This window comes from Entelurus aequoreus, linkage group LG19 (genome assembly GCF_033978785.1).
Source record: "Entelurus aequoreus isolate RoL-2023_Sb linkage group LG19, RoL_Eaeq_v1.1, whole genome shotgun sequence".
NCBI lineage: Eukaryota > Metazoa > Chordata > Actinopteri > Syngnathiformes > Syngnathidae > Entelurus > Entelurus aequoreus.
Genome location: NC_084749.1, coordinates 29,156,992 through 29,170,559, shown reverse-complemented (window position 1 = coordinate 29,170,559; position 13,568 = coordinate 29,156,992). Strand labels below are relative to the sequence as shown.

Sequence of the window (13,568 nt, the reverse complement as noted above, 5' to 3'; positions counted from 1 at the left end):
TGGCAACGGGCAGTCAAAAAAGTCCTCCCATTTTCCATTTGTGTTGTATGAGGCAGCCTTCAAAGATTTCTTTATTAAATAAAAATGATATATTGTTCTATTTATTTTAGTTCCTTTTTGCCAACTAGAATTTCTTATTAGAGGTTTACAAAGTAATAATTTAGTAGTTCCATAATTAATTATTTGTTTCCATCTTTTCCCAATTACTCCAGTTAGTTGATAAAAGGAAAAGCTTGAGCAAGCATCACCATACATAGCTCTAAATTCATCATACTTCATAATTTTACCATTCTCATTGATAATATCATTGACAAAAATTATTCCTCTTTCAAACATATTTTTCCAAAAGAAAGGCTTTCCATCTATTACAATATTAGAGTTCATCCATATTAACTGCTGCAAAATATCGTCTCTTTTTTCTGGCACATAAAATTGAAAACACCACTATGAGTGGATTGTTTCCTTTATGAACCCCGCCATGTTACCCAGCAGACTCTCTGGGAGGGGATCACTTGTAAAAAAGGATACAATTTCTTTTGATACAGTACATGTTTTTTGTCCAACAGGACATTTGTGTACCACTCAATGTTTCAATACATCTTTGGAACAATTGATACTTTTAAAGACAGACACATAGCTTCAAGGTTGAGAAGTTTCAGGCCCCCATATTCATACTCTTTGTACAAAACCTTTCTTTTAATCTTTTCTGGTTTGCCGTTCCAGACAAAATCGAAGACCCTCCGCTCATAAATCTTAAAAAAGTTTTGTGATGGAGCTGGTAATGACAAAAACTAATAATTCAATTGAGGAATAATTAACGAGTTGGCAATAGACATTTTACCATACAAGGTTAGGGATTTCCCTTTCCATAATTGCATAATTTTGTCCAGCTTTCTTAGTCGATTATCATAATTTACTGAGCCTAGATCTTCCAGATTTTCTGGGACAACAACACCAAGTATGTTAACTGGTCCATCTGTCCACAAAACAGGCACTTTGCATTCCATTCGAAAGGACGTTCCCTTTAGATTTCCGATCCTTAACATTTTACATTTATCATAATTAAGCTTAAGGCCAGATTGCTGTGAAAATATGTCCAAAAGATTAAGAAGGTTCCGCAAACAATGAGGAAAAATCTTATCTTTGTGAATCAGCCTTTTCTGACATGAACTTCATCAAGAACAAACACAGAACACGCCTCACTGATGCACATCTGCAAGACTCACTCAGAGTTGCAGTGTCAAGTTACACACCAGAGTACAACACACTAGTTAACAGCATGCAATGCCAGGCTTCCCACTAACTGACAAAGAAACAGATAACAGATTTGGTGTCCAGTTCAAAGTGTGACATGATTTAAAAATTTGAGAGTTTACTTTTGTATTTTACATGAGTTATTATTTGTACAAACATGGTGCAAAGTAATTCATGATTTGTTAAAAAATGTTAGTGGCTAGCTAGTTAAAATGGGATATTGTGATTTCACAAGACTGTCTTAGAAGTGATCATTTGAAAATGTTCAATTTGAAAAATGTGCACTTAGAGAAAATATAAAAATAAAGTGTTGCATATTGATATTTGTCTGTTTCTATATATATTTATTGTGAGAAATCATTAAGATGATCAGTGTTTCCACAAAGATAAATATCATTAATTATTAATAATAACAGAGTTAAAGGTAAATTGAGCAAATTGGCTACTTCTGGCAATTTATTTAAGTGTGTATCTAACTGGTAGCCCTTCGCATTAATCAGTACCCAAGAAGTAGCCCTTGGTTTCAAAAAGGTTGGTGACCCCTGATATATATTGATATATAATGTAGGAACCAGAATATTAATAACAGAAAGAAACAACCCTTTTGTGCGAATGAGTGTGAATGAGTGTGAATGGGGGAGGGAGGTTTTTTGGGTTGGTGCACTAATTGTAAGTGTATCTTGTGTTTTTTATGTTGATTTAATTAAAAAACAAAAACAAAAACTGATACAGATAATAAAAAAAAACAGATATCGATAGTTTCCGATATTACATTGTAAAGCATTTATCAGCCGATAAATGCTTTAATTTGGCCGATAATCTCTAATTATCACGATAACTCGATAGTATTAAAAACTCTATGGTCGGCCAAATTAATATATATTTGATATCGTATATTGTCTATAACGCACACCCTTTGATTTTTTTAAGCTGCTAATCAAATGGAACCCTTGAAAAACTCCAAATGTCACTAGTTATGGAGAATATAAACAATGTGCGTCTCGGTGGTTGTGGCCTTAAACAACCAGATTTGTGTTTATGTGGATTATAGATTAATAGAATAGAATAGAATAGAATAGAAAGTACTTTATTGATCCCTGGGGGAAATTCAGCACCACAGTTCGCTCACAATAGACAGTAATAATAATAAATAATATAATATATTATATATAGAATATATAAATAATATAAATATATTCTACATATACTCTACATTTAAGTGCAGTCAAGGAACATATGCATTATGTAAAACATAATTGTTTTAGGATGTGAGACAGATGCTTCATGTGGTTCAGTCAAAGACACCTCTGAGGGACTCTAAGAGCCACAGTACCTTTGTTAGGATGATCGCTTGAGGGCTAAAGAAGTGAGAATTATTGTTCCATTATTACGCCTCCTTGGTAATGCAAAGAGACAAAAAGGGGGGGCAGAATGTTCTGCCGCTAAGCCGCCAGTGGTGGTAGTAGCTGGTGGTGTTCATCTCTATTGTGCCTGACAAAGATCCCTACAGACCGACACAAGTTTGGATTTCTTTCGGGTGGGTATCATCACTAGAGTATTTGGAGTTATTAAAAGTGATGTTATTGCATCAAACACGTGGCAGAGGCCGGTTTTAAGGAGCTTTAGGGCTTCTTAGTGTCGCTGTGGGAGGAAGAGGGACTCCCTAAAATCTCTTTCTGTCACTCAGAGAGGCTCAAAAAACCCATACTGTAGCTAAGAACACACAGATGAGAGCTGGGAGTCAGGGCTAACACACACAGTGCACACACATCAGCTAAGTGAAAGCCTGGTTATAGGACTTATAATTACATTGTATCAAATCTAAACACCATTTCTCAACTGTGCTTTCAACCCTTTCTGCCCCACACACTAAGTGAGGTGGATCCACTCATGTAAAGTGTCTTGGAAAAACTCAAATTTATTTTATTTGAGAGGTTTTAAGTCATGCTGCTAACAAGTGAAGATACAAACGAACAGTACATTTTCTCAAAAATCGCCAATGCGCCTAATGTACGGAATAATTCTGGTTGTGCTTACCGACCTCAAAGCAATTTTATTTGGTACATGGTGTAATGACAAGTGTGACCAGTAGATGGTAGTCACACATAAGAGATACGTGTAGACTGCAATATGACGCCAGTAAACAACACATCTTTAAATGTTCCATTGAAAATAAAGAACATTACACACGGCACTCAAAAATCTGTCAAAATGTTTTAGTATGACTTTGAAGCTGCCGCTTGATGGATTGTCGGCCCATTGCGGCTACCGTAGTCAGATATACAAGTATTACTATGGTGTGTGTTTAAGGACCGCAAAATGGCACCCATTAGCAGACATATTACCTGGCGTCTTGTTCCACAATATTATGCAAAACCAACTTTTCGTACCTTCTGATGTGTATTTGAGATCTGCATAAGTTCTTAAAATGTGCGCACATCCGCCACTGTAGTCCGTGCCGATACCATAGTCGATAAGCTTCTTCTTTTTCACTATCTTGTTGTTATGGGGCATTCATCCTCTGCTGTTGCCATTTGTAATATAAAGTAGCGTAAAGTTCTAACTTAAATCTCGCTATGGAAGCGCTAAAAACTACCAGTGTAGTGGGTTTACATAATTCACCCACGGAACTTTAGTTATCAGAGAGTTCCGGTCAGACGGTTTTTCACGGGACAAATTTCCGGCGTTGTTGCACTAGTGAGCCACGGATGAGAAGATGCTGCTCCGTTATTGATTTAAGTAAAGTCTGAATGCGACTTGAAAATGGTCTGTAAAACATAATCTATGCAACATTTTGACCAAAGAACCACCATTACATGTTATGTAGACCACAAGGAAGTGTTTTCTATTTAGAAAAAAATCATAATATGACCCCTTTAATGCGCTTTATAATCCGCCTTTTGTATGAAAAAAGACCTGAATAGACCCGCTCATCGGCAGTGCGCCTTATAATCCGTTGCGCCCTATGATCCAGAAAATACGGTACATACATACGCCATGTAGTAGGGATTTGAATCTTCCAACAACATCTGATTCTGATTCTTAGGGTGATGATTGAATTCGGAATCGATTCTGGATTCAACACTAATATCGATTCAAACCAATTTCCGCAATATATTATTTGGCAAATATATTATCATAAAACCTTTTTAAAACAGTTGACAAGTTACCAAAGCTTGTCTTGTCTGCTGAAGTATGATGGTTCACTCGGCGTTCACCGGTTGCAATGATTTGCGCATGTCTTTTTCCATTCGGAAAAACACGCGCGATGACATCACCGGCTATTATCGACAAAATTAATTTGTTGACAACAAATTTTACTCTTGAATCTTTTTGACAGCGTCGACGAATCGATGCACTCCTACAAGTAATGCCTTATCTGACCAGATCACATTTTACTAAGCCTTGTCAAAATCAGAGGGTACCTTGTGGGGACTGTAATCCACTACTGACTGAGATCTGAGTGTGTAGCCTGTGTATTTCTTGGCGATTATTAACCAGCTTGTAATACCTGGTTGATCCCTCACTTTTTACAGAATCATCTCCAGCTCATGAGGTGTGTTGTTGCATTGAGTTCAATAGCAAGGGTGATTGACTATACTGCAGGACTAAAATTAGGCCCTTTTCCACCAAAAGTTCGGATCTATAGGTTCCTGTAGAAATGTGTGGTTTGTGTTTCCATCGCATTTCACAGTTTAGGGTAGTTTATACAAATCAAGCTGATGACGTATGGAGGAATGGTTTGGTATATTTCTACACTGATATCATGTAAATAAACAGACAATATCAGGTCAGAGTTATTTTACTAAAAAGTAAGCAATTGAAATACAAAGCAATAAAATACGAAACGATAGATTTATCAAATAAAGTGTACCAAATTGTTTTATAGGAAGTCAGGCTTTTGTCTGCAATGTCCAACAGTCAGAAAGCTGTCCTCTCAGTAAATTTTGAATATATGAGGGTCAGGCAATTCCTTTTGGTCCATTTCAGCTGTAAATAACAATATATAAATAGTAAATGTCAGTGTTTATCTCACACAGACAACACGAACACATCGGCTTTTGCGTTAGTTTGTTAGCATTAGCATTCTGTTCACTCGGGTTGAGGCTAAAAACTACACACATGGAGTGTCACTGATTACTTTTACAACATATAATAAATAGTTTATATTTGATGTCATTTACCTTCGTTCCACTCGTGTACTGCCTCCTTTTTGTCACATTTATCCAATAAAGTCAGCGTAGTAAGCAGCTGAGTCCGTCCGGCTTCATACTTCTCCGTAAATACGTTTAAAAGAGTCTGTCCACTTCCCGTAGCTTCGGGTATCGAAATTAAGTTTGTAAAAAAATAATAAACAACATTAAACTGCATAGATACAGTTTAAAGACTACGGTTTAGTAAAAATACTGCAAGATAGTTCCACTGATCAGCGTTCTTCAGCACAAAGATGCCCCACAATTACACAAAAATACACAAAAAATAAGAAATAAACTGTCATGTCTTTTAATCATGTTTTGTTTGGCTATATTCTGTTTGGTTTTTAGACTCCTTTAGTTTCTGTTTACGCTCCATTGTTTTGTTCCCATAGCAACCCATTAGTTTTCACCTGATTCATTTGGACTCACGCACCTGATTTGTTTTGACTCGCGCACCTGTTGTCAATCATGACATATTATTTAAGCTTGTAGTTGCCAGGCAGTTGGCCTGGCGACATTACCCTTGTTACCCCGGTTACTCATGCTGGTATTCCATGCCATTGTTCCATGCTCGTTTTTTCACGTCACAGTAAGCGTTTTCTTGGTTTTATGTCCATAGTTCTGCCTTTGTGCTAGTTTTTGTTTATACGCTAAGTTTGTATCTCCGCCTTGTGCGCGCTTTTCGTTTGTACCTTTTGTAGTAATAGATTAAACATGTCTTTACCTTCACGCCATGTCCGATCCAATTCCTTTGCATTCCGGGAAAACAAACCACACCATAGTCCACGTCTTGACATAAACAAGTCGTCGCTTATATTCCAATGGCGGTCGTGTGTTTGAAAGAGAAGTTTAAGGAACGCCCCCAACTGTGTTCAACCAATCAGCGTTCGACAGCACAGCCGGCCCCCGAAAAGATTCCTGGCCGCTTGGAAAAGTCCCGCTTAACTCGGAGGAACTCCGAAACATTCCTAAAGAACAAAATCTACCCGGGTACTTTTTGGTGGAAACACACAGGGGAACTTTATTTGGTGCAAGAGCCTATTGTGTGCTTCAAGGGCACATAATCACCTTTTTTTTAATCCTGTTGAAAAATTAAAGACTTACAGTATATGTCCTGTTTGGCTTTGGGATATTGTCAAATGTCAGTGAAAGAATAACACATTGACATTGTAGAATTTAACACGAAAACACTTTTAGGAAATGTTTAATTATGGCTTAAATAGAGTTTGCTGAAAAGACAAAAAAGTCACCCATTGTTGGCAGTTAATGTTTTGAATATTTTTTGTTACTTTCCCAAAAAAATTTTTAGTTTTTTTTCCCTACACATCAACATGGCAAAATTAACGTTTGTCGAGCCATGGTAATGTCTGTTTACTATTGACTAAATGCTGAGAGCCGCTCTGCTCACCCTCAACAACTCACAGGTTTATTGTGGTGGTTGATCCCGCCCATTTTTGGGAAAGTCGCCAGCCTCTGCTGATGCTGCTGCCAAAGTAGGCAGATTTTCATCCTTGCTTTGAAAGCACATTTGTGATGAAAGCTCTGTAAGCACGCCAAGGGCTATTCGCAGGATGGTCCAGCTACACCAAAGTGCACTGAACTATCAGTTCTGTTCTGTGGGTAAATTAATTTGAGACGATTAAAGCGCAGGCTAACACTGACCCCATGAGTCCTGGTACAATATCCACGCTCAACTGATCATGCACAAATGGGCTTTTGACTCTGCATTGTTGTGTGTAACAATGATATTAGTGTTTAATCAACGTGATTTCAATGAATAATCATCAAGATATAACAGTGCATTAGACTTCTTACTTTGGTTGTTGGCTTCACATTATTCAGAATTTAGAAAGGAATGTCATATATAAGAAATGTCTGAGTAAACTAGTGCCATACTTCCCAGGCTTTAGAGCCCACCCGTATTTAAACTGCACCCACCAAATTTTAGATCCAGGGTGTACTCCACCTTTCGCCTGAATGCAGCTTGGATAGGCTCCAGTCACCCCAAAAGGGACAAGTGGTAGAACATAGATGAATGGATAGCTCCACCCGACCATAAGATGCAGACATGAACCGGTACCAAAGATTTTATAAATATTTATTTGCATACCGTGTTTCCAAAAAGTGCCTGTAACACGGCAGTAAAACGGCTGATCAAACAAAACAAAAGTCATCGTCATGGACCCACTAGCTGCGGAAGCTAGCTCTCCAATCAGCTAAACAGACGCAATAACTCCACGGAGACAATTTGGTGAGATTATGAAACTGAAACAATTAAAAAAGAATACCATTGTAAGTTAATAATACTAACACAGACATTTGTAAACATTTTAGCATAGTTTCCAACTTTGCTAATCCTAACGACGCTAGCTTGATTACATTAAGATAACACACACAAATATGCATTGAAACACTCCTACTGACATTACACATGGAACAGTTTAGTAAGTATGAGTAGTTTCAGTTATATTGTAAAACTTACAAACGTTGCTTTGTGTGATGAATGAAGAATCCATTTGGGAAGAAACGCTATCGACAAATATAATTCCGGCACAAAACAGAGATTGTCAACCCGCAGCACCTGCAATGAGTAAACTCGTCTAAAAGATGGTGCCATAGCACAAACAATAACACACTTTTTCAATGTCCCTGTAGGCGTAATATAAAAGCTATTTAGGAGGATAAGAGGATAGACTTTGATCATGCCACAATGGGGAAATTATGTGGTTGTAGTGCAGATACAACAAGTTACAAGATAAAACACATGAAAACAAGAGGGAAACATCAAAGGACATGAAATACATTAAAAGAGCACAGATCTGATGCAACCAGCTGATGCAACCAGCTCCCGCTTCAGCGGCGCCATTTCTACATACAGCTCGAGGTAAAACACAACCAAAAAAACAAAAATGAGCAATAAATGATACAAGTCTCGCACATTCAATTCCACCATGCATGGACAAACAGCACAACGAAACAAAAACACCATTTCAAGACCCACATACAGTGTGTCCACGCTATCGTCTGCTATAGTGGTGGGCCACACGGAACAGACCCAACAAAGCAACCAAGAGTTTGATTAATTGATTGAGACTTTTATTAGTAGATTGCACAGTACAAGACATATTTCGTACAATTGACCACTAAATGGTAACACCTGAATAAGTTTTTCCACTTGTTTAAGTCGGGGTCCACGTTAATCAATTCATGGTAAAGCCAACTCCATCCTAGGCTGCCCACTATCTCTCGGTCAAAGGCTGGTCCGCGCGGCTGAGCGAAAATATGTCTAGGGAGCCCGATGTGTCTCATGCTCATTCAGCCACGTGAAGATCGTCTATCTTGACGCTTAACGCTAGCTCCACAGCCTCGTCTCTTTGTCCGCATCTCCTCTGGTCTCTCCACACAGAGCCAGCAGTTGGTCTCCGGTGCAAACAAGGATATGGCCAAAAGGCTTCCCCAGGCAGATCCAAAAGTTCACAAAAAAGCACCGCAGAAGTCACAAAAGTGCCACCTCTTGTTGCACAGTACCAAAAGGGCCTGACACTAAAGGCAAAAAACACAGAAAAACAGGATTGAAACTTCAAGAAGGTAAAAGGAAGATGCACAATAGTGCAGGGCTCCTGCAAGCAGCAGGCCCTAGAGGGGCGCCATCTTGGGGGGAAAAAAATGTGAATACAAAACATTATGGCCGTTTGCAAAGAAAAATCCATAAATTAACCGCACCGTTTCATAAGCCGCAGGGTCAAAACGTTGGAAAAAAGTAGCTTGTTATAGGAAATAACGGTATGTGTAAAATAGTGAAGTTGGAATTAGACATGTCCGATAATATCGGCCTGCCGATATTATCGGCCGATAAATGCTTTAAAATGTAATATCGGAAATTATCGGTATCGGTTTCAAAAAGTAAAATTCATGACTTTTTAAAACGCCGCTGTACAGAGTGGTACACGGACGTAGTGAGAAGTACAGAGCGCCAATAAACCTTAAAGGCACTTCTTTGCGTGCCGGCCCAATCACATGATATGTACGGCTTTTCACACACACAAGTGAATGCAACGCATACTTGATCAACAGTCATACAGGTCACACTGTGGGTAGCCGTATAAACAACTTTAACACTGTTACAAATATGCGCCACACTTTGAACCCACACTAAACAAGAATGACAAACACATTTCGGGAGAACATCTGCACCGTAACACAACATAAACACAACAGAACAAATACCCAGAACCCCTTGCAGCACTAACTCTTCCGGGACGCTACAATATACACCCCCCGCTACCCCCTACCCAAAACCCCGCCCCCCCAAAACCCGCCCACCTCAACCTCCTCATGGAGCATGTCCCAAATTTCAAGCTGCTGTTTTGAGGCATGTTAAAAAAAATTATGCACTTTGTGACTTCAATAAGAAATATGGCAGTGCCATGTTGGCATTTATTTTCATAACTTGAGTTGATTTATTTTGGAAAACCTTGTTACATTGTTTAATGCATCCAGCGGGGCATCACAACAAAATTAGGCATAATAATGTGTTAATTCCATGACTGTATATATCGGTATCGGTTGATATCGAAATCGGTAATTAAGAGTTGGACAATATCGGAATATCGGCAAAAAAGCCATTATCGGACATCTCTAGTTGGAATATAAGGTGAAGTTCAGTTCAAACTTTGAAAACACTTTACAGTATAAAATGATTTGTTGATGATGAACTAAAATGGAAACATTCTGAACACAGTGCAGAACACACAAGTGTAGTTTAAAAAGATCAAGAAGCAGTGCTCACATGTTGTCAGGTTAAATAATACAGAGCACTGCAGCCCCGCTTGAAAAAGTTACACAACCGGACATTTCCCAAGAAGCAACAGGGAGGAACAATAGCTTGGTCCATCCTTTTATTGTCTCCCTGCACACTTCTTAATGGGTTCCTGACATTGACAGGCAGGAAAAAACACTGTTTGGAGAGGAGCTAAGAGAGAGCAGAAGGGAACATGGGACTTCCTTAATGGTAAATTTGCCTTTAAATGCTGTCGTCTTATTGGCTGGCGTGAGCAGGGAGGGACGTCCTGGTTGAGTGTGGATGGAAGTGGCCGCTCCCTGCTGCAAGTCACAAATGTATTGAGTTGTTGCGGATGTGTGTGTGGTAGAATCCTGTCTGTTCTGTACTGAAATAACATTTGGCTTTCTTGGTATGTGTTTAAATGGAGCCAGTAAGCTTTTGCACATACTTGCTCAAAGGTGGTCTACTAAATCTGACTTTAAAAACATGAAACCCATATCCTCTCTATTACGTTTAGAAAAATCTCAAAGTTGCACTTATAGAAATAAAGGTTGACCTTTTTCTTTTCTTTTTAGAATACCTGATGTTGTGTATCAACCTTGGTACTTTTGTGGGTACCAACCGAATTCCATCACAAATTCACGTCAAACCAGACGGTGCCATATTTCAATGTCTTTGTTGCATGTGACATCACGTCCGGTGGCAGACTAAACACCGGCACAAACACTTGGCAAGGAAACAATCACTCAAGCAGCACAAAGAGCAGACTCAGCCAAACTACCTCTCGGTAATGTTGTAATTTACAACGCAAACAAGGCAAGTATGTCTAATAGAAAACACTGGAACATAAAGTAAGGCTCCACTTGTCCAAAATGCACTAGCTTGATGCTAATTTAAATGGCGATTAGCGATTTTAAATGGAGTCATGGCAGTTTCATCTTTTTCAAATGTCCTTACAGGAAAGACTAGATTTCATTACCATAGCTTGTTGCTGTTTTTGCAACCCACCTGGATTCTCCCCCTTAACCCCAGTGTTGATTTTGACAGCAGTTTCTAATTTAGTTTTAGTCATAAAATACATTCTGATAAGAATGTATTTTATTTTTAGTTAAGCTTTAGTCATCTACATTGATTTAGGTGTAGTCTTGTTTTAGTCGACTACATTTCACAATAGTCAGCTAAAATTACATCAAATTTGAGTTGAGTTGAGAGGAGTTTGAGTTTATTTAAAACATGCATGCATACAACATGATACATCACGATTTCCAGTTCCTCTATTCAATATGTTTGAAAAGGAGTTGGAAGAAGCAGAGCTTATTTAATGCTACCCCCTTTTCCTTTACATAGCAGTTGCTAAAACTTTTGTTCACTTCCTGTTCTCAATTTATTCACAATATAATCCATAAGTGTAACAATACAAATAAATAAATACATAATTAGTGAAATAAGTTATATTTCATATGGTGAGATAAGTAAGATTATCTTGAAAATGAATGGATGGATGAGATAAATTCAGAATGTTTATCATGGTTCTTCTTCTTTGTACTTTGTGAACACTTTAAGTTTGAAGAGTTTCTTGAAGTGGATCATATTAGTACATTGTTTGATTTCTTTGCTTAATCCATTCCAAAATTGAGTTCCACATACTGATATACTGAAGGTCTTAAGTGTTGTACGTGCATACAAATGTTTTAAATTATATTTTTCTCTAAGATTATATTTCTCCTTTAGTTGACTAAAATACAAAGTATAAAATATAGGACATCTTTAAATTTTCCTTGAAAGCTTGAAAACAAGGAGCATGAGCTTATACTTAGGAATAATGCTGTTAGTCATGTTTTGATGAGGAAAGACGTCAATGTAGCTTGTTTTCACGTTAGAATCTAAGTGAGGGAGCTGGTGCCGTGAGTTGATCAAAGTGCAGTTATCAATCAATCAGACGATAATACTAACTGTTGTGAGTTTTACTGTAGTTATCATTAATATAGTTTATCGTTACATCACTAATTCTGAAGTAGTCCCACCATCTACAAGACAAAATTAATTATAATTTCCGTCAACATTTGCGCTTCATTTTTTGTTAATTGACTCAACTGTCAGGTGTTTGGTCATCGTTTTAGTCAATGCGCATTTGTTTTGATTACTTATTGTTTTAATTTAGTCAAGGGAAAATAGTTTGTTGACGATAACTAAGACGAATATTATAAGTCAACAAAATTAATACTTATTCACACTTCCCGTGGATCGAACCTGGGTTTGCAGATTGATACAGGAGTGCTTGGGAAAAGTTAGCCAGAACTCTGAGCTGTGAGCTTGTTGTCCAGCACGACTCTTAAGGCGTCGGTGAGTGAATAAGGTTTATACACGTGCCACCGCAAAACCACATTTACTAAACCTCACTCTTAATCCCGGTCAAGATGCCAATGTAACGCAACTGCATCCGCCCCCATCACACTGCCCAGGGATCGAACCAGAATCCGCAGATTGGAGTAACAAGAGCTCAAGTCAACTAGCCAAAAACCTGTCACACGTTCTCAAAGAAAAAACAAGACATCACCCACTTCGTTAGGTATAACATGGGTCAGAGGAGTCCATCCGTTTTGTATACCCTTTATCCTGCTCAGGGGCACAGGAGAGCTGGAGTCTATCATAGTCTACTTTGGGATAAAGGCAGGGCATACCTCAGACTAGTTACCAAAAAATCTTTAATGTCCGGTGCAAACAGAGCTACAGATGTCCTGACTGTGAAGCAGATGTGCCTATCACTATGCCATTCAGCTGCTGAATACAAAAGTAGTATTAAACATTTTTAAAAAGGATAAAAATGCACAATTTTGATTAGTTTGATTGTAGCCTAATCTTGGCCTCGACAGTGTGAAAGTTAACACTGTTTTTTCTGCGTTTCCTACCTAAGTGTATTTAACCTAACTGAAACATTTTACATTTTCTTGTCTATACTCGACTTCTGAAACCTCATCACACACTTTCTATTAGTGATGTGCGACACCACTGATTCTCTTTCCAACCCAATACCGAGTAAAATTTGGGTTTGTATCTCCAATACCAATACTTTGTACAAATATACCTAATGTGTCTGGTAAAATTTTAAAGGTAGTGTATTTCGAGTGTTGCTGCTCTTAGGGAACCATTTTCAACCCATATAAAATCACAGGGCAAATAAATGATGCCGTTATTCTGCACTGAATGCGTTATCTCAGTTAATCTCAAACTGTGGTACGTGTACTACTAGTGGTACGCTGGCTCCATCTAGTAGTATGCCAAACAATCACTTGATTATAGTACAATATTTTAATTTCCTATATTCAAACACAGCC

General features: G+C 38.1%; 2 protein-coding genes across 6 annotated transcripts in view; one reads left to right on the top strand and one right to left on the bottom strand.

Annotated features, from left to right (window-relative positions):
* The window catches only part of kank4 (KN motif and ankyrin repeat domains 4), a 185,367-nt gene that overhangs the window by 20,335 nt on the left and 151,464 nt on the right, over nt 1-13,568 (top strand). The window lies entirely within an intron of this gene.
* usp1 (ubiquitin specific peptidase 1) overlaps nt 1-13,568 on the bottom strand; it is a 201,144-nt gene that overhangs the window by 40,759 nt on the left and 146,817 nt on the right. The window contains exon 1 of one of the 3 annotated variants that reach the window (XM_062028251.1): nt 7,933-8,116. The exons of 1 other annotated variant lie outside the window; for it this stretch is intronic. In XM_062028251.1, coding sequence (XP_061884235.1) covers nt 7,933-7,966 — 34 coding nt within the window. In that variant the 5' untranslated portion in view covers nt 7,967-8,116. Of the gene's footprint in view, nt 1-6,174; nt 6,273-7,932; nt 8,117-13,568 lie in introns of those variants that run through there. One more of the 3 variants, XM_062028250.1, reaches the window with a different exon arrangement.